At 39.8% G+C, this 20,956-nt stretch overlaps 1 protein-coding gene across 1 annotated transcript; it reads left to right on the top strand.

Annotated features, from left to right (window-relative positions):
* The first annotated feature begins 2,955 nt into the window (after positions 1–2,955).
* On the top strand, positions 2,956–19,531 carry slc30a2 (solute carrier family 30 member 2). Its single transcript, XM_030722012.1, has 8 exons — positions 2,956–3,038; positions 13,141–13,352; positions 14,078–14,224; positions 15,161–15,314; positions 15,685–15,904; positions 16,375–16,480; positions 18,362–18,496; positions 19,169–19,531. The coding sequence occupies exons 1-8, from the start codon at positions 2,956–2,958 to the stop codon at positions 19,312–19,314; spliced, it is 1,203 nt and encodes a 400-aa protein (XP_030577872.1). The 3' UTR covers positions 19,315–19,531.
* Positions 19,532–20,956: the final 1,425 nt, after the last annotated feature.

Raw genomic sequence — 20,956 nt, 5'->3', positions numbered from 1 at the left:
CTGAGGTTCGACTAACAGACGGACCCTCCTTTCCGGTACCCTGGCATAGACCTTCCCAGGGAGGCCTGAGGAGTGTGATCCCCCGAAAGTTGGAGCACACCCTCTGGTCTCCCTTCTTAAAGATGGGGACCACCACCCCGGTCTACCAGTGGCAACGTCTCAGATCTCCACACAATGTTGCAGAGTCAACCAAGACAGCCCTATAACATCCAGAGCCTTCAGGAACCCAGGGCAAATCTTGTCCACCCAAGGGGCCCTGCCACCAAGGAGTTGTTTAACCACCTCAGTGACTTCACCCCTGGTGATGGGTGAGTCATCTCCCTCGTCCCCAGACTCTGCTTCCACTACAGAAGGCGTGTCACTGGGATTCAGGAGGTCTTCGAAGTATTCCTTCCACCGCCTGACTATAGCCTCAGTTGAAGTTAGCATTACTCCACCCGGGTTCAGATCGGGCAGGCCGTTCCTCCCAATCATGTCCCTCCAGATCTCATTGTCATTGCCCACGTGAGCGTTGAAGTCTCCCAGCAAGACGATGGCGTCACCAGATGGAGCACCCTGCCCAGCGACTCCAAAAAGGGTGGGTACTCCAAACTGTCATTCGGCGCATAAGCGGAAACAACAGTCAGGACCTGTTCCCAGGCCCGAAGGCTCAGGAAAAAAAAAAAAACCTCATCCACCGGTGAAAACTTCAATGTACAGAAAACAAGCTGGGGGGATATGAGAATACCCACCCCAGCTCGCCACCTCTCACCGAGGGCAACTCCAGACTGGAACAGTCTGACACACCACTTGACACACACTGCCCGACACACACTGCACCCGACCCGACCCCTACGATGCCTCCTGCAGGTGGTTGACCTACAGGAGGGCGGGTCCATGTCATCTCTTTGGGCTGCGCTCGGCTGGACACCATGGGGTAATGGCTGGCCACCAGACGCTCTCCCTCGAGCTCCATCCCCAGGCCTGACTCCAGGATGGGGCCCCAGTAACCCTATAAATAGTTAACTTGTTGGCATTTCCATGGGAGTCTTCTGTACCGCTCTTTGTCTGGCCCCTCACTCATTTTTATTTATATGGTGCCAGATCACAACAACAGGTGCCTCAAAGTGCTGTGCTTAAAATAGATGCACACATGCTGCTGACTAACTGGAATTTTTGTGAATTCCTGTGCTTAAAAGAATGTTTGAAATCTTCCACATTTAAGCTATTGAGGAGCAAATTACAAACTTGGGTTTGGCTGTACTTTAGTGCAATACCAGTTTCTACCACAAGATGTTGTTATGAGTCAGAGTGACCTTTGGTTAAGTAGGCCAGCCATCAAGAGTGCAATATTATTTTCAGTTGCAGCTGGATAAGTGCCAATGTTCTAGAGTAAACAAGAGTAGGGCTAAATATAAATATTTTAATATTTATTTAAAAAATTAAAAGATGAAAAATGCCCATTTACAAAACTGGTGATAGTTTCTGTTCCACGTTGCACGGGCCTTTCTGTGTGGAGTTTGTGTTCTCTGTTTGTTTCCTCGTGTTTGCGTGAGTTTTCTCCGAGTACTTAAGGTTCATCCAACAGTCCAAAGACATGCAGTTACTCCGGTTAGGTTAATTGGTGATTCTAAGTTGTCCATAGGTGTGGATGTGAGTATGACAGCTGGGATAGGCTCCAGCCCCCCACTCCACTCCAGAATAGGATAGGCGGAACAGAATGGATGGATGAATGATTTCTGCAGATCAAGCAAATTTACGTTTGTCCCACTAGAACCTGAACGCAGCACTGGCGTGTTCAGAATGGTGGCGTGACCGATGAGAAAAACAATTTGTGTGGTAATGAATAATAATTATAAATTAGAAAAACTGCGGCTTTTGTTTGATCATTGGTTCAAATTCTTGTTTACAGGGTTAGTTGTAGCCATAGTAACCTGCTGGTACAGTGAAGTGTAAGTTTATAATTTTATATTTTTATATATTTTGCTTTTTACAAAAGCAAACAAATACTTTTGCGAAAATGTGAAGATATTATCAGTAGATTGACACCAGGATGTTAATGTTTGGATAGACTAAATATTGCTTTATACGTTTTTGTTTGTTTGTTTGTTTTGTTTTACAGCAACATGATTACATTTTTAGGTGTAAGGGCCATTTTAAGTCTGTAAATAAGTAAATCTGTTAAGAGTTACATCCTAAAAGGACTAAAAAAATGTTTTTTTATTTACTTTTTAGAAGAGAATTTATTCTGTTTCATTTTACATCCACTTATAACAATGTCTGCTATTTGGCATTGATTACATCTTTTGCTTTTATCTAATGTACGCAAATCAATTAATGTAAATAAATTGATGTAAGATGTCAGGCTGGAGCTGAAAAATAAATGAATAAAAGGAGTTAAAATTATTTTCTTTAGCCTGACATGTCTTTAAAGTATGCAGGACGCAGTATTTTCCACATATCTGATATCAAATTCTGGTTGTGGTGTGTATAATAAAACTATTTTAAAGCTCACAAAAGCTGATGTTATCCTGCAAATTGATTTTCTTTCACGCTGGTCCCATTAGGATTCACCAATGAGCTGCACCGGGTGATCAGTCAGGCTGTGCGCTGTGGGTCTGTCTGCTGTCCAGTCTCAGCAGCTGCAGCGATCAGCGCGCCGTGTACCTCATTACTGCTGCTGCAGCTCCACGTTCGAGCCTGCGACTCGGACCAAATTAAATCCTCCTTCAGAAAAAGCGGCGTGTGTTTTCCTCCTCCTGCCTCTCGGTACCGCAATGAAGGAATTTACTCGTTTGTTCTGAAGTCTCTGCGCTCACAGAAATGAGGTCTCGGCCCGAGTTTTCGCCGCGCTGACTGCACAGACCAGGGAGACCGGACCTGTCGATTCTCACCTGCAGCGACCTCACCTTAAAAAAAAATTCTTTTTACTTTCATCCCCCTCAGACCGGACATCAACTGACCACAGGCTGCAAAATGGATAATACGGCTGGAAATTCGGAAAAATCTCACCTGATTGACGAGAAGAATGCCAAGACGTATTCCCTAAAACTACAAAGGTGGGGAAATGTCTTGCTTCATATCACTGTAGCCTCATAGAGAATAATTCCGCATGCAGGATGAAGTTAAGTGAATAAATTTAGTGTCATTTTTGGGCATAAACTCTATCTAAAATGGGGGAAATTATGAAAACAATCGTTTGATTTAAGTAAAATTGCAAATAAGCAGATTTTGTGAGGGACGTCAGCATTTTTGAGTGAAAAAGTTAAAACATTAAAACATGAGACTATCATGATGCATGCTGGAAGAATCCAGTTGCACATTATGTTATCAATGTGCGTAATGAAGGCGCGCTGAGAGCGGTTGTTATAGTGCGCGTTGAGCAGGCTGTGGCTCTCACGGGCTGTTTTATGTGAATGAACAAATTCATTTCCATGCTTCGCTTGTTTCTGGACAGCCTGTGACAAATGGCCCCGGGGCCAGTTCACTGAGCAATGCTAAAAACTCATCATCTGTCATTAGCGGAGGCTCCAGTCTGCAATCACTGAGGGTACACGCAGGCGATACGTATAGGTGCTTAAACCTACATATGAATGTACAAAACTACAGCAGATAATATTAAAAGTGGTGCACAATGAAAAAGCTGGCTGCTATTTTAAATTGTAAGATAAGATAATGAAATAAAACATATTTAAAATGCGCCCTTTTCTGCATTATTTAGCACAAGAACTTCCCTATTATAGAATTAAGTTTGTCGGAAGGGTTTTCAAATTAAAAAAGCACGAGGGCCGCACATCTGAATTAATAATGGAATAACAGAGAAACGTTTAGTTTAAAATATCACAAAGCAAATTTGCGAGAAAAATAAGATTTTCCGTGCGCAGTCAGACATGTGCATCAGCTTTGTTTGCTCAACATCCAACCGGCTGCTGCAGAAACACACCTGGTGGTTTTCAACGCGCTGCGGAAAAAACAGGTGGAGGCTCTCTTTCGCTTTAATATGAAATACGTGAGAAAAATAGAATGCAATCGCTCACTGAGCCATTAATCGCAATTTTCTGCAGAATTTTCTATTAATGTTGTTTTTCAGGCCCTCATAAGGCGTCTGTTTTTAAACCCTCTGATCAATCAATAACTGCTTTTAAGCAGACGGGGCCGGTAGTTGGAAGTGAATTGATGCCTTTGATTTCACGCTTTAAAACTGGCTGGTTTAATTTTTTTTAAGGCATTTTTCAGATACAACATGTTTAAAAAAATATGAAGTGACAGAAAATTTTACGCTTCATAAGGAGGAGAGGAAGAGGGGAAGCTGCACCGGGTTGGAAACACGTTTTAAAGAGTCACTTACAAATATTACCGCACACATGCAGACATTTGAATGAAGAAAATAAAAAAATAAAATAAAGTCCAATTAATTCTACAAAATAAGGTTGTATAAATTAATTAAATGGGCCCAGTGATCATTTGGGGCTCAAAGAGGTGTTGAGAGACAGACAGATGTGCATATGGCGCTACATTTGGGATTTCATGCACCATTTGCACAGTTCTGATGCGCAAGTGCATGCATGTGTTTACACTGTCATCTTTCCTATTTTTTTTTCCTGCCAGCTGGCAGCGACGTGACACTTATTGTTTACATTTAGACCAAAAATTTTCCTACAGTATTACTGAAGTATTTCAGAATCTGCTGAACTCATAATCAAAAAGGCAGGAACAGAGGTAAACGTTAACATTAATGATGAAAAAATCAAAGTGACCACCTCCATATTATTTGGCCAGAAATTTGCAGAAAGTTCAGTTTTTTCCTGTTTTTCAGGTTAAGATAGAAAACATTTCACATGAGTTAATAAAGGTTTGAAACAAAGATGATCAGAAATGTCAGAAAACAGTGGAAAAATAATTAAAACCATTTAATACAATATGCAGGGAAAGTAACAAATACTTACTTTTGAGATGGCGGCCGCAGAGAATCATTTTAAAACCATCAGTTAACAAAATCACATTTACCTTTCAGTCAACTAACGAATTCATCATCTGATGTAATTTGGGGGGAAAGAAGGGGTCCAACAACTGATCCTCACCAAGATGCACAATGAGGTTAATCTGCCCTAATTAATTGTAACATCTAATGATGTAATGATGGGTTTGTTGATGATGTTTAAACTTTGCTTTGTAGATCAGTTACACAATCTTTTAGTCAGTGTAGTGACAGGAAACAGGGAAGTACTCTGATGATTGGTTGATGGTGCCGTGACTTTCACCTTCTTCACTGTGAGAATTTCTTAAGTCTTCATTATTAATTACAGTATACGTGGTATAAAAATCAAAAAACATTAATTATTTGATAATGAAAATACTTTTTATGCCTCAGATTCTGAAAACTTTTAAACAGGCCTGTGTTGTTGTTAAAAATGAGGTGCCACTGGATGAAAACAAAGTCAGGACACCCTGCTTCTTTGTGTTTGGGTATCACAGCTGATCAAAATTCCTGATTAAACAGGAACTGAAGTTGTATCTGTGGAAGCCACTGGAAAAAACAAACAAAACAATCAAAAAAATTTACCATCCACTGGTCAAAAATTTGTAGAACTATCTCAAAATTTAGACTTACTAGCTAAAACTTAAGAGAAAATAACTCAAAATTTTGAGTTAGTACATTGAAATTTTGGAAGAACCCAAAATTTTGATGTAGTTTTGCCAGTCAGGACATTTTGTTTCTCCAGTGACTGAAACAAACTTCCATACCTATCTCAGCAATTGTTTTTCAATTCATCAGAATCAAACTTGGTCCCATTTTGAGGGAGCACAAAAAAATTGCAACACTGACCACTAGAGGGAGTTGCAATAAAAAAGGTGGGCATTTTGCTTAAAGTGTTTAATGCAAGTCACTGGCTGTCAAACATTTTCTGGCTGGAAATAATAGCTCAGTAATATCAGCAAAATTGTATCCATTTAACTTAGTTTCACTGCAGATAGTGGCTCTCACAGTTTGTGAACCTTAAGCAAATAATTTGTGTGTCTGGTATTATTGTGGGAGGTCCCAATGCTGATGCACCTCAGCTGGTCGTGCCAACCTACTTGACGTGATCTTAATGAGAGTTTGAAAACAAACACACAAACTTCTGATTTGTTCCCAGTCTTCATCACACCTGGCTCAGGTGAGCTTCAGACGAAACCTTACAGGAAGAGTTTGTGGACTTCGTGCAGCTAATGATCTTCAGGGATTAATTTCCTGAGCACTTGGCCCAGACACTGTCACCAAATTCCAACACCTTCCTTTTGCAAGTTCCCAGACACCAATAAGACGTCTCTGATGTTGTATTTTGTTTAACCAACCAATCCAAAACCAAAAGTTTATGACAAAAGAAAAGTAACAAAACAGGAAGATGTTAATTTTTGAGGAGCTAAATGCTGTGAGTGACTGTAGTTAATAAATCGACTAACCTTTACATCACTAAAACAAGCAAAAACAACACCAGCAAGAACTCAAAATATGTTGCTATTAATGGCTGAAAACTGATGATTCATGCATTGGTAATCATCTCACAAACTACCTATTTTGTCCAACATCACACAGAGATCTTTAAGTGACATTGGTATAATTGAATATACACTGTAATATACATTATCATCAGGGATTTAGTGTAATCCATTAAAACAAATGTTGCTGACTGAGGACCAGTGATGGACAGGAAACAGAAAATGTGACTTCAGTCTGCTGTGTAATGTGAAATCATCCTTAACTATAAACAGGACTTATGGTGCTCTGAGGTGGGCTTTTCTCTTTCTCTGGGGAGGCACAGAGTCAAATCTCACGTGTCACAAACACTAAAACTAAATGTTTTTGTTTGTGCATAAAAAGCAGCTCATGTGGATGAATTTTATTACACTTAAAAACATGGAATAAAAGCTGAGATTAACCCTCTGATGACAGTTTTAGAAACAAATGTAGCAGGATGTCTGCACGTGAAAACATGACTAAACACAGTGACAGACTCAGAAAGTCAACCAAAGCAGCTTCATTGCTATGATATACATGGAATCCCATTCAAACTACAGTGATTTTATGATGCTGCCTATTTACTAAAGCCTATTTACTGGATCACTTGTTCACTGGTAATTGTGTTTTTTCAGGCATCATCATTGGCTGTGGGAGTCAGACAGAAGATGCTGAGTCTATCGCAGCTGCCGCCTCCAAAGGCTCCTGTAATAAGAACCAATTAAGTCAGTTTAGCTTTTCATGGCCTTTAGTCACCTGCCTGTTTTTTTTTTTTTTTTTAAACCAAATTCGAAAAGATTCATCTTATTATGAATTCAAATGAAGTAAACACAGCCTGGAGTCATTTTTCTACCAATTTCCTGAAGACATTTTGTGTTATCAACATTAGTTTTTTTGCTTTTTGAATGTCATTTGATAATATTGAGTGTTAGTTGATGTCACTCTGAACCTTCCCCAAACTCCGCTGATACTTGACATTCAAAATATGCCTGAAATGGTGCAATATTGATTTGCAATTACAGTAAATCACATGGATTATGGATCCTTATCCAAAAACAAAATAATTTCTAGATAAGTTATAAAAGTTTTTAAGTTAATAACAAAAAAATGTTCATAGAAACATAATAACTTTGTTTACCAAAGCTAGCAGATTTGTGAGGCTGCAAATAGCTGAATGCAAGTGATATGGTCATCATCTAAGTCCATTATATTACTTTGAGTGAAAGTCACTTAAAGTTACTGCAGTTCATCACTAAGGGGCTGAGAGTGTCTCCACCATATTTCATACTATTTCATCCAATAGTTGTTGAAATATTTCATACAAAAGTAGTACAGATTTATGTGGACATAAAATACAGTAAAAGTACTACACTACAAGAAAAGTCAGGAAATTACCAAAGGTAACAGGATCCATCCTCTGGGTACCATGACTAAATGGGCAGACATACCAATCAATACATAATGCCACCCAAATATCATTTCTAGATCTACATCTAAAAGATTATCCCGGTTTTAGAAAGTGTTCTCGGTGAAGGTGGTTTCAGTGGTTAGAAGAACAAGAGAGCCACTCTGAGCTGGGACGCCACAGCGAGGAAAATTAGGCCCAGTGAGATGGTGTCCCTGATGAATAAAGCGGCAAAAATGGAAATCAATGACATAAAAATCTAATATCCTCTATTCATTGACGTGTTGTAGTTTTGATGGGGTTTATGTCCTCCTGGAAGTTATTACTTCTGGTAATCTGTATACCAGTAAGATCATAAAGTGCCTAAACAAATACGTGTTACAGCAGGAGCCAGACAAGCTGTTTCTTCTGGTTTCTTGTCCTTTTACTGAGCTAAACTACGACTGTAGCTTCACATTTACTGCACAGACACGACAGCAGAACTGATCTTTTCCATCTAAATCTTGCAAGAAAGCAATTTCTCTAAAAATATTAAACTGTGTAGATGAAAATGGGACTAAAATCAGACTTCAATGAGTTTTAAGTCCTAAATTTAGAGCAGACAGATATCAGTCACTGCTTATTTTCAGTCATAATACATACTTATAAGTAATAAAATTACAGTAACAAGATGATCCTCGCTATCGTCCTCTGCTGATTTGTGAGGTTGCCTCGAGGCGACTGTTTTTTGTGATTTGGTGCAATATATATATAAAAAAATGGAATAGATTTGTCTGCTGAAGCAATAACACGCATCCCTCTAAGATTAAAACACTGTTCAGGAGTTTCTCACTGCAGACATTCTTCTGGCTGTTAAAAGTGCTGCAGGATGTTCTGATACAGCAGATTGCAGTTGTAATTAAATGCTTGTGATTTTTTTTTTTTTTTTTTTTTTTTCCCCCCCGCTGGACCTCCAAGGTCTCATTTCATTTCACAGATCGCTGACGATTCCCTGAGGTGTCTGTCTGCGCTGCTGATGCTGGGCAACAACAAACGCTGTTTACCTGCCCTGTGGGATATTGACAAAGACATGAAATCTATTTCAAAAAGCAAATCTAATGTTCATAATGTTAAGAAGACTCACTGTGTCTGCAATATTGTCACTTTGGAAGCGTGGCAGTGAAAAAAAAAAATATTAGAGGATGACTGACAGAGAAAAATGAGCCGTGTGGCATTAACAGTTGCAGAAGGTTTGTTCAGCAGTTTGAATTAACCATCTGATTCTTGTGCTTTTGTTAGTTGTATTTAAATAAGAGATAACAACCAGGCACCAAATGTGAAGCAGAGTCAGCAGACGCCTGTAGAGACCCTTAACTTTAGACTGCTGAGTGAACGATCACAGGCTCAGTGAACGACTCACTGAGGACGTTTGATTATTCAATTGAACATTTTGAAAACTGTAATTGTTTTCTTTCCTGACATGAAGAGTAATTTAAGCTGCTTAAAGACTCATGGACACAGTTTTCATCTGAACTAAATGAAACAAAAGGCTTAAATAAGAAGCAAATATTAACACCCCACACTGTAAAAAAGTCAGTGTGCAGTGTACATTTTAAAATGGAGTTTTCTGTATTAAGGTTTTACAGATGTATTTGAGTATTTATTTATTTATTTGTTGTTTTTTTTTTACCATGCATTGAATTTTATCATTCACTGTTTATGGAAACTTCTGTTAAAAAACAGAATAATGCATGGGCAGAAAACTACCAGAGCATTTTATGTTTTTCTTTTACAGTCTGCAGCATCACACACAAAATGCATGAACAGGTAAATATGCATAACAAACAAAGAAAAAACCCTGAATGTGAAGTTAATGCAGTCAATTTTGTTTTTTTTCTATTTCCTATGAAACAGTCCAAATGGAAGAATAAGCAGCGTCAGAATCAACACATCTTCACCACTTTAATTCTCATTTAAAATGAATAAAGCACCAAAAACACATAACTGTAAAAACATTAAAATCCCCAGCTGTGCCTGTATTTACCTTTATTCTAACCTTCATTTGTACACTATCTGTGTCCACCTAATTAATGGATTAGATGGACTGTTTGAGGTGACATGACAAATTTGTGCTGAATGCTAATTAGCCAAATAAAGGCACAGCTGGGGGATTTTATCACTGCTGCTGGCAGGGAGTTTTTCTGGTGTTTACAGCCAAGGAGCCGCTTGATTAACTGGTGCTGACCAACAACCATATTGTTGCTAAAATAGAATTTACTGATTTACTGCCTAGATCATACAAAATACACAGTTTGGTGTATAAGTTTTTGGACACAGCATTTTTTTACATATTTTCTCTGCACACCTCTGCATACTACAGAAGTGCTGTGGGCGTGAGCAGAGAGAGAGAGATGCAAGAGAAGGAGGCCATCATCAGGCTGAAAAATCTAATTTAGAGAAATAAAACCAATATTAACTTGCACCAGGAGAGAAAAGTAAGCTATAAGTGCATACCTTAGTTGGAGAGAACCCAGGCAGGCACATGAAAACATGCAAACTCAAGAAAGGCCCAGGCTGACACCCAGGTGATGGTACTACCCACAGCATCTTGTTAAAAGAAAAAAAGAAAATATTTTGGACTTTTTCACCCTTAAAAAGTGGAAAATCCTCACTTTCTGTGTATGGATACAAATAATTTGTGCCTCATACAAATAAGAGGTACAAATTAAGCTCCTTTTAAGTGAATGTGTTGCAATCGTGGATCATATTTAGCTGTAATTGGGACACTAACCCTCTCTGCTGGTGCTGTCAGAAATCTGTGACATCACCAGTTTGGTTGAAAACTGTTAGTAAGAACTTCTTGAACACAATGTAAAGGTGCCCTGAAATTTCAGCGGCATGTTGGCAGGAACGTTAACACAATCATTTTCTAAATATTTGTTTAAAAATGAAATGGTTTAATTTAAATTTACTCCAAAATACCAGTGGGAAAAATATGATTAAATTTGGCAGAAAACTGTGTGAAAAATCACTGAGTTACAGATGTTAGGGGCGCAGCGTTTGCTCAGTGTTTTGCTTAGATTAGCAGGCGGACTGCTTCCCTCAACAGTGAGATTTTTGCTGCACTCCAGGCCACGCAGTGTACTTAATGTCTGAGGATATTTTACACAAATCCTTTGAAAAGAGTGTTTTTTTTCTACACACACTGGACTTATCATCATCCCAAGGCTTCTCAGTGTTCTCAGTGTTTACGTGTTGTATTCAGTATGCAGACTGTGTGTGTGTGTGCGTGTGCTTGTGTTTTTCTCTCGTGTCCCGGTGGTATAATTGAACAGAATCTGTTTTCCGCCTGGCTGGTTCTTTTGAGGCTGGACATCCTCAAAGACGAGAGTGTGTGTGGTAATCGTGCAGCGCTCCCAATCTCCTGTGTGAAGAGTGTGTCATTAAAGTGTGTGTCTGGTTATCTCAAGTGAGGCCAAATTAGCTTTTTTCCACCTCATTAGTCACATCATCAAATCCTCCCCTGCACATGGTAAGAACAGCAACCTGGGTGTGTGTGTGTGTGTCTGTGTGTGTGTGTGCGTGTGTGTGTGAAACAAAGATAGAAAATTAAATTGAAAGGTCAGCATTTTCTTTTGCTCCCAGGATTAATCTGGTCTTTATATCTTGTCAGAGTTTAAGTATACATACATGTGTAATTCCCAGACCGACCACTAAAAAGGTTAAAAAGTAACAGAATGATGGTAATTAAAAGAAGACTGCAGCATTCTTTATTTTACTGCTTCTACTACTGTTTTAATTGTTTTTTACTATAAACAAGTGTCACTTTATATATACACCCACCTGTTCATGTGCTCATTAACAGATTTCTAATCAGCCAATCACATGGCAGAACATCAGTGCATTCAGGGACGTAGACGCGACCAGCACGTTGTTGAATCTGAAGGCAAAAAGGCATCCGACCCAGTACTAGTGAGGAGTGACTAATCAAGCAGCTGCTGAGTACATATACTTGATTTTAATTCAACCAGGAGGTCCCTCGGGATTAAAAGCCTCTTCTAAAGGAAGCCCGAGACAAGAAAACAGTGTTACAGGGTTATGAAAATGATAAACTCCAGTAAGGGTGGCATGGTAGTGCAGTGGTTAGGCAGTCCTGGGTTTAAACCTTCTGGTAAGTCTTTCTGTGTGGAGTTTTATGGCCTCCCTGAGCCTCGGTGGGTTTTCTCTGAGTACGCCTTCCTCAAAGTCCAAAGACATGCACTTTGATGAATAGAAAACAATACTCTGAATTTGCATGATAACTAAGACGGATGGTCATGAGTTATTAAAATTCAGAGGCAATCGTGACATGACGCTCTGTAGTGTAAAGCCGGGTACTCTGTTTACCTTCCCTCACTGTCAGCATGAATCGATTTCATTGGTCCTTCACTGTATAAACCATCGCACCACTCTTCTACTTAAGAGAACACTGACTGCAAAGCACTTTGTTGGGTTTGTTTGTAAAGCATTGGGGCTCATGGGCAACATTTGCTCAAATAATCAATTCACTCAACACCTAATACACCTCAGACATGTTGCTCTTACAAGGATGAGTAAATCCTAATGCAGCCCTCCACAACTTCAATAAGATCATACATGAGCCATTACTCAGACTGATATTACTTTGTATTAACAGACATATCAGCTAGAAGTCCCCAAACATTACTTACTTACTTTTTCTTACTTTAATAAACAAAATTATCTAAAAAAAAAAAACAACTTTATTTTGAATGCACCCCTATGACTTTTATTAAATCAACCAAGCAAGACTTTATATACTGTATGTCATGCTTTTCTAGTCTTATTGACCAAAATGCTTTAGTCTACAAGCCACATTTACCCATACATTCATTCATAGCTTTATAATACACATGATTGACCTGTCATCTATGACTAGTTTAGCGTCAGCATGTCTTTGAACTGTGAAGGAAACCCGCGCAAACTCCAGAAGGAACGGCTTCAGTCGGGGTTTGAACAGTAAGATTGGCCAAGACATAACAGCTTTCACCAGATGATTTAACCAGGCATGTTCAACATGGGTGAAAGATGGAACAGTAATACAGTATTGCAGGTGTAAGAATAAGCACAATTATTATGCCAGCATTGTGCGTTGTTGGGAGGTTCTTCAGGAGGACCAGTCATGTTGTTTGGTCAGGAGCAGCTAAATCCGTGTGGGATCCTTCATGGTGGGTTCGTTCATTCAACCTGCAAAAATATTCTACTGTTTATTTTCTTACAGCTCCTTTCCGGACTCCAAAGATCAGTATCCAGACTTCCCTTTTAAGAATGGAGGTATGTCTGGTGCCATCGAGCTGAAACGACCTGTTGGCGCTCACTGCCACGGCCCCAAAACATTGGCGTGTGAGGAGAGTGTGGACAAGCTGCTGGCTAAGAAGAAACTCTACATCGCTTCAGTGGTCTGCCTCTTCTTCATGATTGGCGAGGTCATAGGTAAGAAGCACAAACAAAAGAAATTAAAGAGGAAAGAAGGAGGGTGAAAGGTCATCAGAAGACTTTAGGTGGATAATGACAAGCTTGATTTCTAAATTTTTTTAAATTAAAGAACCCCTCATATAATCACCAAAGATGGACATCATATATATATATATATATATATATATATATATATATATATATATATATATATATATATATATATATATATAGTCTCAGAAGTGTTCATGCAGACATTAATATCATCACAAGCAGTATAAGAAGAAATGTTTCAGTGAGGAACTCCTTTATTTCTCTCTAAAAGTTTCATTTCTCTTTTTATAGTCTAACTTTTACTGTTAAGAGAATAAAATGGTGGCTGACATTCACTGGCTGGTTGCACAGATGTTTAAAATGATATAAAAGATAAAAATCACTCTTTTGCCTGAGGCAACTGAGGCTTTAAATTACATGTTTAATACACCTCTAAATGGCAAAGATAGGTGTATTTAAAAGTTGAGGATGTTATTACTCAGTAGTTACTTTCACAGTTGGTAAGCTGTGACACATTTCACTTTTAAAATGTTCTTTTATTAGGCCCACTGCAAAGAAAAGTAAATACAGCTTCACAATTTTTGTTTACTCCTTGTTCTGTTTGGAGATCATATTTACCTTTTATGTCTCACGGCTCATATATAAAATCATTTGTGTTTTGCTCAGTGTCATTTCCTCCTTATTTGCAGGAGGCTACCTGGCCCACAGCCTGGCCATCATGACTGACGCGGCCCACCTTCTAACAGACTTTGGCAGTATGATGGTGAGCCTGTTCTCCCTGTGGATCTCCTCCAGGCCGCCCACCAAAACAATGAACTTTGGCTGGCATAGATCAGGTGAGAATAAGAGCTCATTTTTATCTCCATGAATGAATGAATGAATGAATGGAAACAAGATGAATGGATGTTCAATTCAAGAGATCAGTTTAGTAAATAGAATGTGTTTGTGATCATTTTTAAGAGTTGCGGCAAAAACAGTTCTGGGGTAAAATCTTGGACCAAGGATGAGTAATTCCACCTCCAGTCCGTGATTTGATGTCAAAAGTATGAGACAATTTGGCCCTTTAAGTTACTTTTTTGACATTTCGCTAACTCCTCTTAATTGGAGGGGAAAGCAAAATGTCAAAAAAGTAACTTAAAGGGCCAAATTGTCTCATACTTCTGACATCAAATCACAGACTGGAAGTAGGGGGCAGGGCCGGATGCCGCCCGCGGGCCGGGAGTTTGAGACCGCTGATACAGACAGATTCCAGAGACAGCCTTTAGAGAGCAGAGTCCCAAGGCTTAACCCTTTGGGGTCTTTCCAATAGAAAATGAGAGACTACGTTTAAAAACACACATGAACATGAACTTATCAACCGTGTTGTCACCCATTTGTTAAGAAGTCCTGTTATGTGAAGCCTTGATCTGAGTATTTATGTCACCACCATCTTGCTGTTTTGAGACCAAATGTGCTGAGCGAAGGGTGTTTCTGACTGGGAAACTGAGGGATGCTCACACAGTACCAATTTGTCAGTCACACTGTAGGCATACCCTACTTTATTGCCCTTTTTGAATCTAATGGGACCATAATTTACAAGATGAACATTATGCTGCATTGAATAAAACGGGGAACTAGTGATCGAGGCCATGAACTTATTAGGAAAGTCAACTTAACTTAAGCCCAGAAGTATAAGGTCAGCAGCATGCAGTGACTGTTCTGCTTTATTGTGTGTGATGAACTGTATGACTAAATTTAAGTAATTAAGATTCATTGTTTTCTTCTCCCCACAGAGATCCTCGGGGCATTCATCTCAGTCATGTCCATCTGGATCGTTACAGGAGCTCTGGTCTATTTGGCCATCGAGAGGATCGTACGGAACGACTATGAGATCGATGGACACGTCATGCTGATCACCTCTGGCTGTGCCGTCATCGTCAATATTGTGTGAGCGATTCCCACTTTAAGTAGTACATTAATGCTTGTAAAAGTTTTGCTCCAAATATATGCTGCTGTAATTAATTCTATTACATAATAAATTACACACAAAAAAACGTAGACTGTATTTAAAAGATGGCTGCAGCCATTGTGACATCACTCACTAGTTAGTGAAGCACGAAACATCTCTACTGCCATCTTGGTCTAATGAGACCAGATGTGATAAGTGAGGGGGTGGAACTGAATGATTTAAAACAAGGGACACTGCACGCTCATACTGTAACAAATTCCTCCAGATTTGAATATGTTAGAAGAATTCATCTGGTTCCCGCGTGCCACTAAGCAACTGATTACCTTTTATCTTTCTCCCTTTCTACAGCATGGCGTACATCCTCCACCACTCGACCACCTTCCACGCTCACGGCAGCGGTTACCACCAGATCGACGAGGATGGTCAGAGCCCCGTCGTTCATGGCCACGCCCACACGCTCCTCGGTAGCCACGGTAACACGAGCGTCCGCGCCGCCTTTATCCACGTGGTGGGGGACCTGCTGCAGAGTGTCGGCGTCATGGTGGCAGCGACCATCATCTACTTTCGGGTCAGATATAGATCACATTCATGTTAGGGTGAGACTGAAGTGTCAGTTTAATGATACTGGGCCTTTAAAATAAATAAACAGATAAAAAGATATATCATATGATATTAGATAAGCTATAAAACAATTTATGTTACAAGTACAAAGACCTGCTTACAGGTACACACATACAAATATTTTTATTTTGATTAAATATTCTCTATAAATTATATACTTAATACCAAAACAAGGATTTTATTAATATATATTTTTTTAAAGCAACAGATACTTATATTTTAATCTATGCAAAGAAACCATGTATGGCTTCTTGTTTATTATGGATGAAAGCGTCAAGCGTTTCTCTTACTGTAGCATGCAAACTGTTCCTGTTTTTGTGCCTGGAGCACTTTAATGCCTCATGACTGTGGAAGTCTCCATCTGATGCCTCTTTACTCGCCCGTTATAGTGTCCATAACCTCCTTTCTCTCTTTCAGCCCGAGTATAAAGTCGCAGATCCCATCTGTACATTCCTCTTTTCCGTCTTTGTCCTCTGCACCACTGTCACCATCCTCAGAGACGTCTTTAGGATACTCATGGAAGGTAGTGGACCATCAACAGCTTCTTCTTAAACTTGAAACTTTTTTTTTTTTTTTGTAGGAGAGGATTCATATCCACCATTCATTCCTGATAGAGGTATCACAAAGCTGAATGAAAATGGTTTTTATATCGCTAAAGGGATAGTTCACACCAGAATGAAGTATGTGTTTTTCCTCTTGACTGTGGTGCTGTTACTCCATCTGCTGTTTTGGTGTGGGCTTCTGAGTTTTGGAATTATGAGCTGTAGAAATGCATGTCTTCTCTTGGATATTAATGGAGCAAGATGGCACTGACCTCAAAGTGGAAAAATATGTATTTGAAAAACTCAGCATCAGAAATTATGACCCAATTACTCAAAAAAAAAAAGTGAGCACTTTCATGCAGGAACTATTTTCTGGGTCTTATAGTTTGCTCATCGTGTAGGCTTAGCCCAGAGTGACTTAGATTTCATCATCAGACGGTGAGGTTGAGGGACTGTGCAGACGTTCTCGTGCCTGCTAATTGTTTGTGACAGTATGGACTGCAGAGGCTTTACATTACGATGCACCAACTAAGCGTGCAACCCAGGTGGCAGACTTGAAAGAAGTATAACAGGAACTCAGCCATGGTATCTCCAGCTGTTTGTGTCTGTGTCTGCAAGAGAGTACAATCAAGGCCTTACTGTGCAGAAAAAACTGTGCCTCTGCCCACCACAAGAAGCTCAGGCTAACAGCAGCATGTAATGATTAATAGCAGCCGACTTGCTGTACTGTTTGGTTAGCACATATAGTTTGGTAGAAAGAAAAAACACTCCTCAAAGAAACTGCTCAGAACAAAGTTGGTGGATTTGTGGAAAGAGACACTGTTGCTTGGACACCTCTAGCTCTATTACATTCAAGAGAAACCAGACAGCTGTTATCTCTAAAACTAGATGGATCAACTACAACTCAGAGGAAAAAATACATAAATCTGATTTTCAGTTGAATTGTCCCTTTTATAAAGCTGGAAAGGGGAGAAAGAGCCTGCCTGCCTGCCAACACCTCTAAAGTTCAGTAATACAAACAGCAATCTTCAGCTCACTTTTTTCCTTTAGGAAAAATACTTCTGAGGAAGGTCAAATATTGCTTTAAAATGAGCTACTGTGATATTTCTGACCAACGCGCCTGCAGCCAGGACCCAGCTGTCTAACTGTGACCTGATCTGAAAAGGTCAGAGTCACATGTCGCAGAGGGCAATGAAGTCACATGGAAGTCCAAAAACAACACATTTAAAGTAATCGTGGCTTCAGAGACGTAGATAGAAGTACATCCGCATACGCGACATAAATGAAACGAGTGCCAGGATTTTGCGAAAGAGTGAAGTAACACATCTGTGTTTTTGCTGCCACTGTGTAGTTCATGCAGAACAAAGAGCGAGAGGACAGATGGTCACATCCTGGGGATGCCCTAAGATTTTGCGATCATCCGAGTCTTTGCACATCATTGCACTTTCATATGAATACCAAGAGCAGCTCCTGGGAATTTTTGAAACGAGGCCCACAGTTTGGTGTCAGTGAGCAACATGATAGTGTGCATGAGAGCCATGTGTTTAATATAATGTTCATGCATACATCAGAGTTATAATACATAGATTTATGATGTTCATGGATGCCTCCTCAGGGTCAATGCATGTCTAATTTTAGTGTTTAGTTTGGTTTTCGTTAAGTGTAATAACCTCAGCCTGAACTACTCATGATCTTAGCCAAATACGGCCACTTCTTCACATCAGTAAAATGAAATATACTACTTTGTACTTTGTAAGGAATAAAAATGCGCTATATAGCAGGTCTGCATCTGTGCTGAGCTGCTCATTCGCAGACGTACTGTGAACCTGGTGTACATTAATTGATGGCCCGTTGTTTTTCAGGGTCTCCTAAAGGAATCGAGTTTAACTCGGTGAAGGAGGTACTGATGTCTGTGAAAGCCGTGAAGTCCATGCACTGCCTGCACCTCTGGGCTCTGACTGTGGGCCAGGCGCTGGTTTCTGTACACCTGGCCATAGGTAAAGTAACACACTGATCTACAAACAGCAAGGTGCAGTGAAGTTTACAGACAGAGCAGAAGGATCTAAAGGAGAATCCAATAAAAGCTGATAAAGGGGGAGAAGAAGACAGAATGGAGCAAATTTTACTTCCTTTGCATAAATTCCAATACAACGTATTATCTCTATTAAAAAAATGTGTTTTTAAAAGTGGACAGCAACAACACAGCAGTACAAAACAGACTGGATGAACACAAAAATGAACTCAGTAAACGAATCAATTAAGAATAAAACTATCACCTGTCAGGAAGAAGGTCCTGGGTTCGAATCCAAAAGTCAGCTGGGGTCTTTCTATGTGGAGTTTGTGTGTTCTTGCTGTGCCTTTGTGGGTTCTCTGGGGGTTCTTTGGCTTCTTCCCACAGTTCAATCTAGTAATTCTAAATTGGCTGTAGGTGTGAATGGTTGTCTGTCTCTCTTTTATCCCGGTCAAAGACTGACAACCTGTCCGAGGTGTACCTGCCTCTTGCCCTGTGACAGCAGAAATAGGTTCCAGCCACCACCACCAAAATTGGATAAGTGGTTAAGAAAATGGATGGAGTCAGGGGGCTGATATATTTTAGGCAAAGGTTTCAGAGAACAGTGAAGTAAATCAGACTCGCTGTGTTGATTTTTACTTTCTCATTTCACCATCAGAGGAGGGCACCGACCCCCAGTCTGTGCTGCAGGAGGCCACTGACCTGCTCCACACCAAGTTTGGTTTCTACAGTATCACCATCCAGGTAGAGCTCTACTCTGAAGACATGAGCTACTGCTCCCACTGCCAGGACCCCAGTGACTGATACTGGACCAAAGCAGACTGGACCAAGCAGGACACAGACGGCTCAGACACATCATCATTCTCTCCTGGAGGTCTGGACACTGAGGGCTGTATTCACAGAGCAGCTTCCCTTCAAGGAAAGAGTTTTTGTCATTAAGTCACAAGAAATTCTACATCCATGTGTTGATAGTGGAGTCCTGAGGCCAGTGAATTCAAAGTCCTTCAAAAAGCGGTGGCATGCTTTTTTCCATTAAAAACTGGGACAGTTTGACAAGAACCATCCAGGTGAAAATGTCCTCTGGGTTGACAAAATGCTGGCTAGTAAAGAGATTTTTCAACAATAAAAGAAAGTGAGGCTCTGAAAATATAATATATAATATATATTACCAAAAATCTGACCTCTTCTAACTCTCTTCCTCAGCAAAGCACTACATTATACTACAGTAATATTAGGACCAATAATATCTTGTTTCCACCAATATGGTGCTGGTTCTGCTCAGTTCTACCTCGGTGCCTTTTGGAAATCAGCCCACATTTTGACACATTTGAGAACCAGTCATTCATAAAGTTCCGAGCAGAAACCGAGGTCATTTCCATGGGAAGTGAATTTCTTGTTATAGCTTACAACCCGGCATGCCCATCTTTGGGCTGAGGAATTTTGCGGTGTAGAGCTGGTGCCCACTTATGGGCACAAGCACCAGGCTTGTTTTGGTGGAAATGTGTGTGCATGAGCTCAAAAACGTTAGGTGGAAAACAGGTATAAGTGATCTATAGAAATCATATCAGAAACCCATAAATTCTGTATTAGAGCACCAGAAGGACACAGCAATAACACTTGTTCCAAGAGTTCTGATATTCTTTAATAGAGGAAAATATTTTTTTTAGATCTAAATCAATTTTAAAAATTTAATTAAAACGAGAACATGCAGCATTTTAGCTGTAATGCGTTTCAGTTCAGAGTTAATAAAAATAGAAATCACTGCCAGATAAAGGAGCACATACAGTGTTTAGGCTCACAGTTACATCTAGACTTAGCAGTAAAGTGAATCCTCACATATTAGCATATGTAAAAGATGAATGTGGCCACTCTGAGGTCACCCATTGGTCAGTGAAGCCAGATCGCAAAGCCTCAAGCTGAGCGCTCAATCTGTCACCATCTTGGCGTTTGGAAACTGGATGTCAGTCACACAGTAGGCCTGTCCTAAAGCATATGCAGATTTATCCTGGTTTTGACTCTATACTGACAATAATTTACAAAATTAGTATCATGTTGCTTTACATAAGACTGCTTACAAAAGACTGAGACAACAAATTCATGAAAGAAGTGTTTACTGAGGTCCTAAATCAAGGAAGTAGAAGGTTCATTGTTCCACAGACTTCTGTACAACCCAGTCTTTTTTAAACCAGAGGAGTTGCCCCCTGCTGGTCAGAAGAGAGAATACGTATTTAGTTCAGCAGTGGTGTCACTTTCACTTTTCAGACCTGGTAGCTACATCCATGTTTTGCAGATTATAGTCTGAAAGTTAAGCAATCAATTAAAAAAGTAATAATAATGAGTCACCTTCTAAAAATCAGGTTTGTTTATTTAGCCAGTTGCTGAGTAATACAGATTTTCTTGTTTGGCTTTGAGTGGGTAAAAAGATATTGCTACAACTGAAGGACTC

The sequence above is a fragment of the Archocentrus centrarchus genome, chromosome 24 (assembly GCF_007364275.1).
Source record: "Archocentrus centrarchus isolate MPI-CPG fArcCen1 chromosome 24, fArcCen1, whole genome shotgun sequence".
NCBI lineage: Eukaryota > Metazoa > Chordata > Actinopteri > Cichliformes > Cichlidae > Archocentrus > Archocentrus centrarchus.
Note: the sequence above shows the minus strand (reverse complement) of the source record. Positions and strands in the feature narration are given on the sequence as shown.